Source organism: Acipenser ruthenus, chromosome 14, assembly GCF_902713425.1.
Source record: "Acipenser ruthenus chromosome 14, fAciRut3.2 maternal haplotype, whole genome shotgun sequence".
Lineage (NCBI taxonomy): Eukaryota > Metazoa > Chordata > Actinopteri > Acipenseriformes > Acipenseridae > Acipenser > Acipenser ruthenus.
Genome location: NC_081202.1, coordinates 35,800,510 through 35,814,789, shown reverse-complemented (window position 1 = coordinate 35,814,789; position 14,280 = coordinate 35,800,510). Strand labels below are relative to the sequence as shown.

General features: G+C 40.5%; 1 protein-coding gene across 3 annotated transcripts in view; it reads right to left on the bottom strand.

The window, feature by feature from the left end:
- The window catches only part of nup205 (nucleoporin 205), a 57,669-nt gene extending 43,423 nt beyond the window's left edge, over positions 1-14,246 (bottom strand). For 2 of the 3 annotated variants that reach the window (XM_058986463.1, XM_058986464.1), the window contains exons 1-13: positions 13,993-14,246; positions 12,224-12,366; positions 10,935-11,106; positions 10,352-10,496; positions 8,999-9,158; positions 7,657-7,885; positions 6,662-6,826; positions 6,093-6,268; positions 5,278-5,394; positions 3,820-3,960; positions 2,601-2,751; positions 2,133-2,338; positions 391-573 (exon numbers count right to left, since the gene is read on the bottom strand). In XM_058986463.1, the coding sequence (XP_058842446.1) occupies positions 391-573; positions 2,133-2,338; positions 2,601-2,751; positions 3,820-3,960; positions 5,278-5,394; positions 6,093-6,268; positions 6,662-6,826; positions 7,657-7,885; positions 8,999-9,158; positions 10,352-10,496; positions 10,935-11,106; positions 12,224-12,366; positions 13,993-14,020 (2,016 nt within the window). In that variant the 5' untranslated portion in view covers positions 14,021-14,246. The remainder of the gene's footprint in view (positions 1-390; positions 574-2,132; positions 2,339-2,600; positions 2,752-3,819; positions 3,961-5,277; positions 5,395-6,092; positions 6,269-6,661; positions 6,827-7,656; positions 7,886-8,998; positions 9,159-10,351; positions 10,497-10,934; positions 11,107-12,223; positions 12,367-13,992) is intronic. The other variant, XM_058986465.1, reaches the window with a different exon arrangement.
- Positions 14,247-14,280: the final 34 nt, after the last annotated feature.

Sequence of the window (14,280 nt, the reverse complement as noted above, 5' to 3'; positions counted from 1 at the left end):
TATGTCGCCTACATTTTACACACTATACAGCAGGCAGTACGATTATGTTCACTTTTATTATTTTTTAGGAGATTGCATTTCACTTTCATCTGATATCTTTTCAAAAATGGCCAAAAGTAAGATTGGCAACAGTTAAAAGATTCATTATTCATGCCCTAAATTTGTATCTGTCTCATGAGCCTGCATTTGAACTCCTGGGGACCTGTCCCATAAATAGCTGTATACAGAGTTCTGAGACAACAGCGTAACTGAGTGATCACACATAGCATGGAATGAATTACATTTCTCATATCTAGCTGTATTAAGTAAATGCATACAGTACATTGTGGAAGTTCCCACCAAAGGGTAAACAGACATACATATATAGCCAGGGAGCTGTGTATGACATACCTGTGTGTACTCCAAAGACTGCCACAAAGAGGACGCAATCTCTGGAGATTTTCCGAAGGCAGACAGACTCTCCAAGAGTTCGGACTTCAGAACCGGTGGGATACTGCACTGCAGAAGACCCAACATCACAACCACAGGGGTCCACTGGGGATGCTCACACAGCGCCAGCCGGGCGTTCTCACTCTGGAAAGAGACAAACGCAACAAGACCTCAGCCTTATCCCCTCCCCATTCTGTCACTCTCTCTCCTCTGCAAGCACAAACTCAAATCAAAACATCTAATCTCTAGCAATAAGCTTTTATGTTCCTTAAAAGAGTAAGTAGCTTCAGAATTTAAATTTCTTATGTTATTTTTTACTGTCCACTTACTGTTTATTTTAGGATCTGCTTCTCAGTTCCAGTTGCCTGCCATAGATAGCTGTAATGTAGGCTAGATCAGCCAAACTGCCTATAAGTAGAAGCCAGCGCCAGTTGCCACTTTAGATTTTTTTTTTTTTTCCTGGCATTACACAGCTGCACCCTGTAGGGTAATGGCGCTTACTAATATAAAGAAACATATACTAGCCTACATTATACAGTAGTCTGTTGCGTATCCGACTGCGGTGGGACCAGAGTAAGGGCGGATATGTAAAAAGTCGGATAAATGAATCCTGTTTTAAATACCATTATAGACAGCTGTAACAATTACTATATTCACACAATTACTATTTTGAGATTAATCTTTTATTAGGGAGCTCCCCTAAATCCCTTGTTTAGAAAGACACAGGGTATTAGTGCTTGTGACAGAGTAACCGTCTGTCATGTGGGTGCGTGCATTCACTGCTGAACGACAGGCAGGAGATCGAGACGGAGGTTGAAGTTGATATGCCCCGCAGGCAAACAGGATTTTTTTTACATATCAACACACTGAAGCTCACGTGACACTACCAGCAATGGCAGCGCACGAAGCACATACAACACAGTGTACGAAAACTTTGGTGGGATCTACAATCTCTGAACTAATCTTCTCTGTTCAATAATAAACAAACTCACCGGGCTGTCAGCGGTTTCAACTTGCTTACTCACTCTTCGGGATGCTAACCGGGAACACACCTACCTGCTGATTAGATTCCACACCTGGTAATCACACACAGCAGGCAGGCTCTCCCAGGAGTGTCAGGTACTTCATTAATTAATTACAGTATGTACCATTTACAATGTACATTTACACAAAAAACCCTCTTCTCCGGCTCCTTCCCAGCCACAGTGCTGTATACACTTACATTAGTGTCAGGTAATTTACATAGTGGCAAAATGCATAGGCTTATGAAAAAAAAAAACATTCAATTGTAAGCACAACTCGTTTTCGCTACCCTGTAGCCACTTTGCATTAGCGCTGTACACTAGGGTGACGTTGCTCAAGAGCTTGATCATGGTGGATAAACGGTTAGGGCAGATATGTGACGGGAGGATGCGCGGGCGGATTACAGTATATGTCTATGGCAGGTAGCCAGAACTTAAGAGCAGGCTCAAACACGTAGTCAAAGCAATCAAAAAATTGCATTGAGTAGTTGCCATAAAAACCACTCAGGTTGACTGCAAACAACATAAAAGGTAGGGGAACAGAAAAAAAAATACAGTTTGAAGCTTACTCTATAAATGAATTCCGTTCTTAGGCAAACTAAAAACTCCCCATCCAATAAATGTAATTCCCTGCTGGTCCTTCTTTGCATCTCCTTTCTCTCTTCCTGTGTGACTACATACCCACTTAATGATGGTGGTAGTGAGCTGCAGGAAGGAGACAAGCCCGTCCTGCTCCCTCTGTGTGATGCCTCTCAGTGACGGGTGGCGGTACTGAGAGATGTCCACGCTAGGCATGTCCCGTCGCAGACTCTCATGGTAAAGCATCAGAGAGTGGAAGAAGTGCTCCCAGGACACGGGGCTGCCTCCAGACGCTTGGATATTCTCTACTAAACAGAAACGAAATCTCAGGACAAGAGTAATGGCTCACAGGGATAGAAATAAGACTCCCATTGCATAGCAGTTTGATCCATTCCTAGTTTTACTAGGAATTTAAGAAGACACACCTCAGCTTGTTACTTATAGACTGTGGCTAAATAAGGCTCATTTTAAAACCTGGAATGGGAGAAACTGCTATGCAATACAAGTCCATCCCTGCAGTATCTCAATGTTTTTTCTCTTGGATTGCACTCCTGGGTGGTGGGTCCTTACCGTGCGGTGCTCCGTTGACTTTGAGCAGACTGAAGCAGTAGTGGGCACACTGGGGTCCGTTGGCCAGCCCTTTCAGCATACTCAGATAGGGAATGTACAGCGTGGAGGGCAGCAGGTCCCCCATCTGCCTGACAAACTTAGACAAGACCACCTATAACAAAACGACCTTCATAAAGCACACTGAAGAATAGTCAGGCATAAGCTTTCAGCTTGTTTAATATAATAATATGAATGTATTACTGAACAGGCTGTGTGGTTTAAAACAATTTTCCCTAGCTCTCTGCTTTGTTGTATGCATTCCTGCAATATCTTTTCAACACAAATCGCGATTGTTTTGACCCTTTGCGGTCCTATGTCGGACCTGGTCCGACATTGCAATTTTCCCTTTCCGGTCCTATGTCGGACCGTGTCCTACATCATCACAAAGATGTAAAAAACAGGTCTCTAGTCGTTTTTTCTCCGGAAAAAGCTGAGAAAACCATTCAATGGCCAAGTGAGACCGATAGGAGCCGAGAGAAGCCGAAAAAAAAGGGGGCGTATCTCATGAATACAGATAGCCCCGACACCACATAGATAACACGGACATAAACAAACAAGATAGCTGTTTCTGCGTCCAGCGCTCAAAGAATATCACAGACATTTAAAGAGCTTTTTTCAGATGTTATAGTAATAAAATAATGACTTGGATCGCATTATTGAGGAGTTTGGTGATAAAATGAGTGATCAGGAGATGATTTATCGGTATGCACTACTATGAAGAGGTATGTGAAAAATACAGCGAACAAGGGGTGGGGCGGGGCTGGAGATGCAGTACTGAGTGTCCTGTTGATATGCAGTGCCTTTTAAACCTGTTTTACTGTGAAAAAAAAATACTTTTAAAACAGCGCGTCTAAAATAAACTGCGGGTGTGACAATAAATTGGACCCAACACGCCTGAGATGCGCTGAATAAATGGACCGCTAAGGGTTAAATAAATTTACCATTATTTTCGCCAACAAAATGTCTTCTCAATTCACAACATCAGTGATTTCAATCCTACCTGTTTAATCAGAAACATTATTCGAGATGGTTGGATATCAGAACAAAATGCTGAGACAACGGTCAACATTTTTTTTATAACATTACACTAATAAATGGTGCATCAATGATTCCAGCACTGGGTTGTACATAAGAGACAGGAGAGCTACAGACAGAGCAGGCGTGCTGTGGAGATCCAGACCTGTTTGTGAGGGGGCCGTTGGTGGGTCACCCCCAGGTAGGACCCTGTGATGGTGGAACTGTGATGCACAGACTCTGAGGGGCACCAGTACTCCAGTGCCAACTCCAGATTGAAGGGGTCCTTCCCATAGAACGCTCCAATCTGGGGGCAAACGCGAAAAAATAAACATAAGAAATACTGAATAATCTTAAAGTGAAATCAATATATAAAGTTCTATGACTTTGCAGTTCTTTTTGTCATTTGTTCTTTAGTTATGGATGAAACAATACACAAATATCAGGAACATGTAATATCATCAAACCCTTCACCCACTGTGTGCATCTAAAACTGTTAGTTTGACAAAGACAGACAGCTGCCTCTGAATACCCCCCCCCCCCTTACACTTTGTTGCTCTCAATAACGTGGTAAAGCATGTCCAAACCAGGTTTCTTCACCATTGAAGAAGTATTTTTGTAGATACATGTAAAAAACGTTGACATAGGGACAGACATGCTCAATAAAACCCTTTCTGTTTTTTACCATCCTTCTAAAATGATGTAAAAAAATGTATTGCACAAATCATATGGACTTTAAATTGAATTTGAATCTCAAATATCTGGTTGGGGGATTGCTTTTGAAATTAGGTTGCTTGCATCAATGAAAAGCTATGTCAGCAACAATTGCTGCTTTTAAGGTAACATAATATTTTAATGTGTGGAAAGCACATTGTTTCTTTTGATAACTGGAGACATTTGTGAATTATTTTCAGATGCCCTACATTACAATAAAAATTACATTTGAACAGTGCCTTTCATACAATAGATTATTATTATTATTATTATTATTTGTTTATTTAGCAGACGCCTTTATCCAAGGCGACTTACAGAGACTAGGGTGTGTAAACTATGCATCAGCTGCAGAGTCACTTACAACTACGTCTCACCCGAAAGATGGAGCACAAGGAGGTTAAGTGACTTGCTCAAGGTCACACAATGAGTTAGTGGCTGAGGTGGAATTTGAACCGGGGACCTCCTGGTTAAAAGCCAGTTTCTTTAACCACTGGACCACACAGCCTCAATTATTTAATTCAGCAGGAAGTGAAGAAAGACCACCCTAGCATAACTAATGAAATAGCTTTTAGTGTCTTCTACAGAAAAATATAATAAAAATAGGCACAAATGTACATATTAGTATATTTGATTAATTTACTGGCTTGCTGTTTCGAGTCATCGGTCCAATGCTGCTAGAGAGGTCTGCTGTGTTGAAAGATTTAAATGAGTAATAGTAATATACTAGCACTGCACCTTTTGGTGAATAAATTCTAATTTCATAGTGTACTGGGTGCTCTGATGCAACATAACTGTGTCAGAAGTCTCTTATTAGAATGCACTGCAACAATTCTAATGCATTCCTATTCTACTTTGGTGATGCAACGTTCCACAGAACAGCTAGTAAATACACATCAGAGGAAGCACTCACCAGTATCATGAGCTGCTCCAGGTCTCTGCGCAAGGCTGCCGGCGGTTCACTGCCCATCTGCATGCTCATATGCACCAGCCTGGCATCCTCCTCTGCCCGATTCCTCAACTGCTTCACCTGCGACATCGATCCGAATTGAAGGAATCAGTCAGACACTCACACAGAACAGGTATGCCAGTGACATACAGGGGCAGAATTGGAGCCATCAGCATCATGAAGAGGTAGATCACAATGACCGAGTGTGTGATCTTACTGATGCGGAGTGGATCATTGCCCCGAGATGACCTTTGCTGGGTTTTTTTTAGAAAAAAAACCTGCTCACATGCAATTAAATATTGTAGTTCTAGAAAAGGTAGTGCAGCAGGATTGGCTTTTTTTTTTTTTTTTTTTTTTTTTTATATGGAGTCCTCGTCAATTGCAATCCAATGAAAAAAATTAAATAAATAAAGGCTGATTGTGGGAAGTGAGGCTTCAGCGCACAATGCTTCACCTGTCAGTGTAATATGAATATGCTTTCCCTAGTTACAATCAGTCCTGAGTTGTCTTTTCAGTAGCATTTTTTCCTGGAAAAGTTTGTAATCATGGCAAATAATGATCTAAGCGAAAACAATGGGGAACCATACAGAACACATAAAATGTAAGAAATTAAGTATTAGGAAAATGCACCTGATAAAGTATCAATTTAACTTTTTAGCTGTGGAAAATCTCTACCCTCATTTTCCTTGACTTATACAAGAACCCTTGAACTCTTAGATCACTGTGTGGGTTGGTAATTGAACCCAGGATTTCCTGGCACCCAGTAGGGAGTACCTCACCTTCATGGGCATGAGTGCCAGAAAGTCTGTGAGGAGCGAGTGGATCCGCCGTGTGTAGAACTCCTCCTGCCCAAAGCCTTCCGAGCCCAACATCGCCTCCGTCAGGAACAGAAAGGCATTGTGGGTGATCGCAGCATCTGCCAGGGCTTCATCTCCTTCAGTGAACTCCACCAGTGCTGAGGGGGGAACACAAGCATTATTCTGAGAATGAGAAGAGTTCTTACACTGATCGGTACAAGAACATTCAATACATTACAGGCGTGACAGATGCCAAGTTCACGGCTTCCAAGTCTTATATCGTGCCTGCTTTTTTATTCATATGCCAAGTGGTGTCAATTTGTGCTATAGATATAACAAACTTATTTTCAGATGCGCTAGCCGTACTATTGAACTGCTATGTGTTAGACTTACTGGAATCAAGGCAGAAGTAGTAAATGAGTAGAAGGATTCATTAAAAAAAAATAATAAAAGAGCAGACATAAGACCCGTACTGTAGCTGCATTTTCAACAAAGCATTTGAGAACAAGACTGTGGATGCTGCTAAACTGGATTGAAGGTGTGCTTCATACCTGAGCCCTGTGGGAGCTGGGAGAGAGCACGCAGAGCCAGGGCCCACGCCAACCTCACCACAGCCTGCAGGCCCGGCAGCTTCCAAGGCCGAGGATCGAGGAGCCGGTTGTGAATGGCAGCAACATACGACTTCTCGGTCAGCAAGGGCAGGGCTTGAATGAGGTCTGAGAGAGAAAGAGAGAGGAAGGGACAGAGACAGGACCTGTTAATACAAAATCCACTACACTACCTTTCTGTTAAAGTGGAACACAAAATGAGCAATTAGACAGGATTTCTGAGTACAACAGCAATTGTCTTTTAAGAGGAACTGCAATATAAAACAAGCTAAATTAAAACTTATCAGTAACATGCAAGTTTTACATGCAGACAAATGGAGATGTCTCAGTATACACCCATATTCTGACACCCTCTCATTAGCTTGTGCTAAAGCAGGTCCAGACCAAATTTGATCCCAGTTCAGGGGTGTGCAATTTTTTAAAAAAACTTCTTGTTCAAGGGACAAAATGCTTAGGAGTTATTCAAATATAAAAATAGCTTGTGTCTGTTTTTTTGTTTTTTTTTCCACTCTCTAAGTTGAATCCACCTCCTGATGTACAGGTGTTTTGTTTGTTGCATCACAGATACAAAATCCTTGCCAACTATTACTGCTGCTTTGTGGAATTCTGATTTTTCGTGACGTTCTTTCAGTTTTGTAACTGCTGAACCCCAGATTTGTAAAGGACTTGTGTATAACCTGTCAAGTCAGTTTCTCTGCACTTTTTACTGTTTTTCTATCAAAATGCACATATAAGCATTTAATTTCTATCATTAAACATATTTGTCAATATTCGTGTTTTAATAGTTTCACAAAATCAATGGATTGTGCATGTCCAATAAATAACTAATATCATTTCGGTTCAAATCTAGTAAAAAGAAAAAGGTAAACCCAAGAAACAATTTTACTGACAGTTGTTCTATTATAGATAGGCAAACTGTATGATAAGGGAGGGCGTACCTTCTCTGTCTTCAGTGCCTTGCTCCAGGAAACTGACATCCAAACAATAGAGCAGAGCCATGACCAGGGCCAGATTCACACCGTCCAATGAGCCGTCCGCTTCAGCCGTCACATTCTCCAGGTAGCCAATCAGAGACAGCGTGTCGTCCTTACTGAGAGGGGACTGGCAGGTCCAGGAAAAGAGGCATTCCGCCAGGGACTGACGGCTCTCTTTAATCAAATCAGAGATCTGAGGGGAGGGAGGACAGGTTAATCTTTATTACGTTTGGATTTTTGTTTCTATGAAAGATTAGCAGGCTTAAAATGCCTTGTTCGACTGATCTGAAAATGTGTATACAGCATTCCTTAGAATTTAAGACGCACTTTTTAAACCATTTTAAACCAAACGAGTACAGTTTAGTGATGTGTGTATTAAAATCGCCAACAAAAGACGTGACTACACAAACAGCAACGTGACTGACTGCCGAGAAAAGACGAACCAAATTATTGCCCAATCTCGAATCATCCATGACAAACAGGCAGCCATTTCAAAGAAGCATCATTAGCTTCCTGAGGAATTCGAAGAGAAGCTTTTACAATTTCAGTGTTTCGTTATTAGGCTCAATTCTAACAGTACCAGCTTGGACGTATTGGAAATGCTGATCAGACCCCCATAATTTTTGACATGCCAAGCAATACCACAGTTCACAAATTGGGAGAAAATCAGATGCGAGTAATCACGACTGGAAATGAGAAGCAGCACATAACTGTAATGCTCTGTGTGATAGCAGACGGCCGCAAACTGCCTCCATATGCGTAATTGAGGGTGTATCTTTGTAAATTCATATTTATTTGATGTTTTATTTTTTCCTCAAGTTGAGGGTGGGAAATTTGGTCTGTGTTTTCAATTTCGAGGGTGTATTAAATTCAAAGGAATACACTACTTCTGCAAAATGATGGAAGTAAAACAAATGTACACAGTTGCAAATTATTAAAACAAAGGGGTTTACTGAAACCCCAAAGATCTACAGGTTATTAATAGATACGAGCATAACCATTTGTTGCAGTTGAAATGCAAGCAATTATTAGGCAATGCAAAGAAGATTTCTCATTGTTGGCTACACCACATGAAAGCATTAATAGTACCACTTTGGTAACTAATCAATAGTAAATTTAGACAACACACAGATGTTATTTTCAAATTTTAACCACTCTAGTTGTTTAGAAACATTCATTCCCATTTGTATAGAGCCACTAAAAAGGAACTGTCAAGTAATGTACAGTTTCAGCAGGCCACATGGTTACAGGTTCTCAAATAAAGAATGATGGGTTAGGTATTTTGCTGAGATTTGTAGAGACTCACCTCCTTCCTGTGCTTCTCATTGCCCAGCCCTCTTGCTTTCTGGAGTTTCTCAAACTCAGCGGTGACACTGATCTCAGACACCAGAGTCAGAATCTTCCGGGTCAGTCCTTGATTCATCAGGTCGTCTGTGAACCGGGTCGTTATTGAGACCAGCTCCGCACTGCAGGCAAACAACACAAACCTGGGCTGAGCATTCATTCCTTCATTGCTAAATTCTGAAAGATATTTCACTCCGTTTAAGACCCCTCTTTAGTTTAAATAACCAAGCAATAATGACAGGTACAAACACAAAACTTTTTATTTTCAAACAAATGGGGTCACCAAAAGTGGTTGAAGAATAATGATCGAATGACAGATAAATGTGTAACTGAACTGTAATCTAATAATTATGCATGTACGGCACCATAAATAAACAGATAATCAGAATGAAAACTAACAACTCAGGAATTGAAACTGTGTTTGATGTGTGTCTCTCAGCAGCCCATGTACAGTGTTTACTGAAAGCGGGATGGTTAAATTGAGTGGGTCAGCTCAACAAAGTCTGAGCGAATGGCAGTGATTTTACCATGAAACTTAATGGTGGCATTTGCTGTCAATCACACAATAATTATTTTTTTGGATCAGCTGTTTATAAAAAAAGAGGCACTGTGGTTCTACAGTGTATAAGTTAAATGCAGCTGTGTGCACGACTCGCCGAACTTCCAGAAGAGTGTTGTCTTTTTTAAACCAATCAGAATGAACTAACGCAGGGAGAAGATCAGTGTGAACTACAGCCTGCTTCCGTTCGTAGAGTCCGTCTGAATTGTATGCCCAGTGTGAACCAGCCTTAAGAGCTAATCTACCATTGTGAAAGCTGGGAGGTGTATTTTTTGTCAATGTTAGTCAGAGGTTAAATGTTGTCCAGGACTAAATCCAACAACTGAATGCAACAATGATGCATTTTTATATAAAAAACAAGTAAAGTTAAAATCAGGAATTGAAATCAAAATTATTTTATATCAAACAGAAAAAAAAAAGACGACACAAAATCTGAGTGGTTTTAGTTAGTTTGATCACGACAGGTTCTGTACAAAATCAGATGGTCAGATGGTTATTGATTGGTACGAAGTTCAAACTTTGAACTGTGCTGTGTAATTAACTTATTCCATGTAATTAACGATAAATAATGTAAAACATGTTAAAGGGAACTGGTTTTTCAAGTATCTGCTCAGCCCTACTAAAATGGTTTTTGCATTCAAATATTTGTCAAGCACTGACTATTTGATTAGTTAAATATTTATCCCTGCCCAAACAAAAAGGAGTGCATCCAAACGAAAAGGTAAAGTGCAGTAAAAAGCAGGGAGGGGTGCTAACCTGAGCTCCAGAGTGAAGGTCTTGCCGCGGCGAGACTGGATCAGGGATCGCAGTGAGTTAGCAATGCATCTCTTCCCATCCCAGTAGAGCAGGACAGCAACCAGACCGCGAGTGAGGCCAGGGAAATGAGGCTGCTGGTGCTCTCCTGAAGAGGGCAATAGCACAAACAGAGTGGGGTCAAAATGAGAAGAGAAAGGGAGGAAGGAAGCAGGGAAAACACAAGTTCAAAATATACACCATTTTATTTATTTAGGTGATGATTTTTCCTTACTGTGGAAAATTTGATAAAAAAAATAATTAGAAACTAATCTTAAGAGCTACGATTGTGTCACAGAATACCGTGGCATTCACAAGCCAGTAGAGAAAGACAAATGCTAGTGTGAATTTCATAACATTGATGATTTTTATTTTGCTTTGCTTGGTATATACTACAGTTCTAAATAATAAACAAGACTTGCTTTTTTTTGGCTTGTATGAAAGTATGAAGAGTGAAATTAGATCCATTTACTGTTATGCAATATGGCCAGGGATAAATTGCCTGGTGTTCTGGTAAACATAACCCCCCCCCGCCCGCCCCCATTACCTGCCAGCAGCAGCTCCAGCGCGGCCAGCTCTCCGATGTTGAAGAGGTCGCTCAGGATGAAGGCCTCGGAGAGGAGCTGCTCAGGGAGGAGTCGGGTCCCCTGGTGGCCCTGGACGGAAATGCCATCTGTACTCGCCTTCCTCACCTTTTCCTTCTGCTCGCTGCTCTTGGGCTGCCATGACAAACCATTCAATATAGCTTGCCACAAGCCATTGCTTTGTTACATGTTGCAATTAGTGTACCTGTTACATTACCTTAATATAGGAAGTGAAAATATAACAGACTACCTGAATCTAACGCATGCAAATATGTTTGTATTAAAATACAGTAGAAGCTGTCATATCCGATCCTGTAAGAGACTAATAAATCGATGGACCTCTGGTGTGCTGCTTTCTTCTTGTTTCTGTGTCGGATTACTTTGGCATAGGGCCAGACCAAATCAAAGTTAGCTCTTAGCGAACGAGGACGCGAAAGCATTCGCGGTAATAAAACACATGAAAAATTCCAAGCGAAATCTCGGTATTTTATAATACACGCACAGAGTTTTTTTGTTAACCGACATTTTTTATTATTATTATTTATTTATTTTTTTTAATCTTCGTTCTTGTGGAGTTACTATACAGCCTTGTGCACAACAGGGCTCTGGGCAGTTGGGTATGAGGATGCTGGCATTGCATGGTGCTGACACAAGCCTGGGCACGGTATGGATTTTTACAAAAATCATGATAACAATGTGGCACGATGCTGCTGATGTCGTGGAAACGAGGTAATTGTCAAGTGTGTGTGTGTGTGTGTGTGTTTTCTTTCAAACTCGTGTCTGTATTTTTCAATATTTTACAAAATAAAAATAAAAGCAGATTATTATTATTATTATTATTATTATTATTATTATTATTATTATTATTAATAATAATAAACATATTTTTATTATGATTACTACTAGTAGTAGTTGTATGTCCGCCCCTTCAAAATGTCACAAATACCGGCTGGGGATTGGTCAACAGCTGGCGGTCCCTCCTACTCCTGCGAAACATCTCTCCGCCCCTTTCGCGGAATGGAAATGGCTACTTTTGGTTTCGGGATAAAGAAAATGCGATATTACCGCATAAACACTCTTTCGCAAGAGCGATTGGGGTTTGATTTGGTCCGGCCCATAGACTGAGAAAGCACGGTAAGAACTGTTTTTGGAACACTTTTTTTTTTTAGAAATTGCCAGTGCCTTGTTTTTCAATCATTTTTATTTCAATCAATTGAACCCTCCCCTAGTCCCCGCCCTAGGGCAGTCATACCGGGTTCTTGAAGAGGGAGATGAAGTCAGGTTTGTGCTTCTTTAAGATCAGGTCCAGCAGATGCACAGCTTCGGGCTGCCTCCCCCAGATGGCATTAATCACCGTGTCCCACAACTCTTTGAATGGCCCCCACAGACTAGCAGCTGGAAACACAGCACAAGTTAGACCTACAACCACTGTCAGTGCAACAGCGACGTTAACACTTTACATTTTTAACATGCTAAAAAACAATGATACTTTGTATGTGCATGTACATCAGGTGTGTAATGTCACGACATGCTACGTATCGCGATGCAGGTCACAACACAATAGGTGTCATGATACACGGGTCCTGATAGATTTCTTGTATAGTAATAAGATCAAATGATAATTTAATCACGGTCTATTTTGTTAAAAGAAAAAAATGAGACATGGTAAGTTTGCCTTCATACCAACTATAAAACGCACTTATTTTCCAATCAACTGCAAAATTCAACAGATTTGAGTATTAAAGGAAACTCTAATCCAAACCAGTTGAGTCTTTAGCACATAAAAAATGCCTGGTCTAGTCTGGGCTTTATATTTCATACATATTTAAAATCACAAAATCAGTAAACGTCTGAATAAGAACAGTTTCTACAGCTCTTATCTACAAGCATTCCGTTACAACACGGTTCAGCTAGGTCAGCGGGAGTTTAGATTACCGAGTCGACCAGATAACATGCAAGTGGCCCGCCATTCCTAATAAACTTTCAGACAGTTTGTTGTATGCAAGATTCATGAATACTGCTGTGTGATAATGAAATGACTAGGGATGGTTAGATGGATGGATATTTAAAATTCAAACAATGTAAACCTAAAAAGACATGTGCCAGGGCCTAGGGAAACATAGTATGATCTATGTTATTTCATTGGGATTTAGTGTATATATTGTAATGTTTTGTGACAATGAAGACGGAGACAGCGGGTCCAGTTCCCCAATTCACGGTTTATTATTTGCAGGTCATTATTTAGTCACTGTCAGCCGTGACCCACGCCTCCAAAACAATAAACCTCGTTGATTAATGACTTCCCTCTTCTAAGTGTGCTGCTGGTTTTAACACTGTTTTAGCTCTCTTCTCTCAAGAACCAAACCCTTCTTCCGTTTTTACTGTTGCCAGCTCGAGTTCTCTTATTTGAATCGGTCAACAAAAAAACTAGGAGGAGTCCGAGGACTTGTTTTGCGGAGAGTGTATGACTGAGCAGCACGGGGCAGGCGATCACTCCCTCCAGTCTAAATAAGACTGCCGGGTCGTTACTTACTTACTTTATAATATATATATATATATATATATATATATATATATATATATATAAATCGAGAGAGTTCATTAAGTTAACCATGTTAACGTAAACTGTACATGTAGCGAAACCGAGTAACTGAGAATTAGAAAAAGTTTCAGTTTGATTCTGTGGTTCACATTTGAATTCTGGCTTGTTCTGACACAAGACACACACACAAATAGCCCACATACACCTACTAACTCGTAGGTTATTTTTTTTTTACATTACCGTTTCGGTTGGTAGTACATTTTTGTTTTTTTAGCTTTCAAAAACAACACGAATTGTGCGCTGTGCTCCCCCACCATGATGCACTGATGGAATGATCCACATTCTGTGTTTCATGCACCGGTACGGAAGGACCGCGCCAAAAAGCAACTCGAATAACCGAGTAACGGAATAAATGAATCAGTGTAAAATAAAATAACTATGACCTTTTTAATTTAAAAGTATAATTTCAAAACACATACCCGAATTTACCGCCATCTGCGCTGCCATCTTTGATTTAAGCCTCGCAAACTAACACGGTGGAAAACCGCGGTTGCCCCATGCGTGCCTAGATAGAAAATAAATAAATCGCCTTTTTAAAAACAATTACCTCACTGACATTTCGCTTTAAGTTTACAGTTTATATAAATTATGAGATTGTGCTCATTCTAAGCAGACCTAATTGCTGTAATTACATGGGGCCACAAAAATTGTTCAATGCTCTATATTTTTTCCTTCAGGCGAGGTCCTGTGATAGGCTTGGAAAGGGA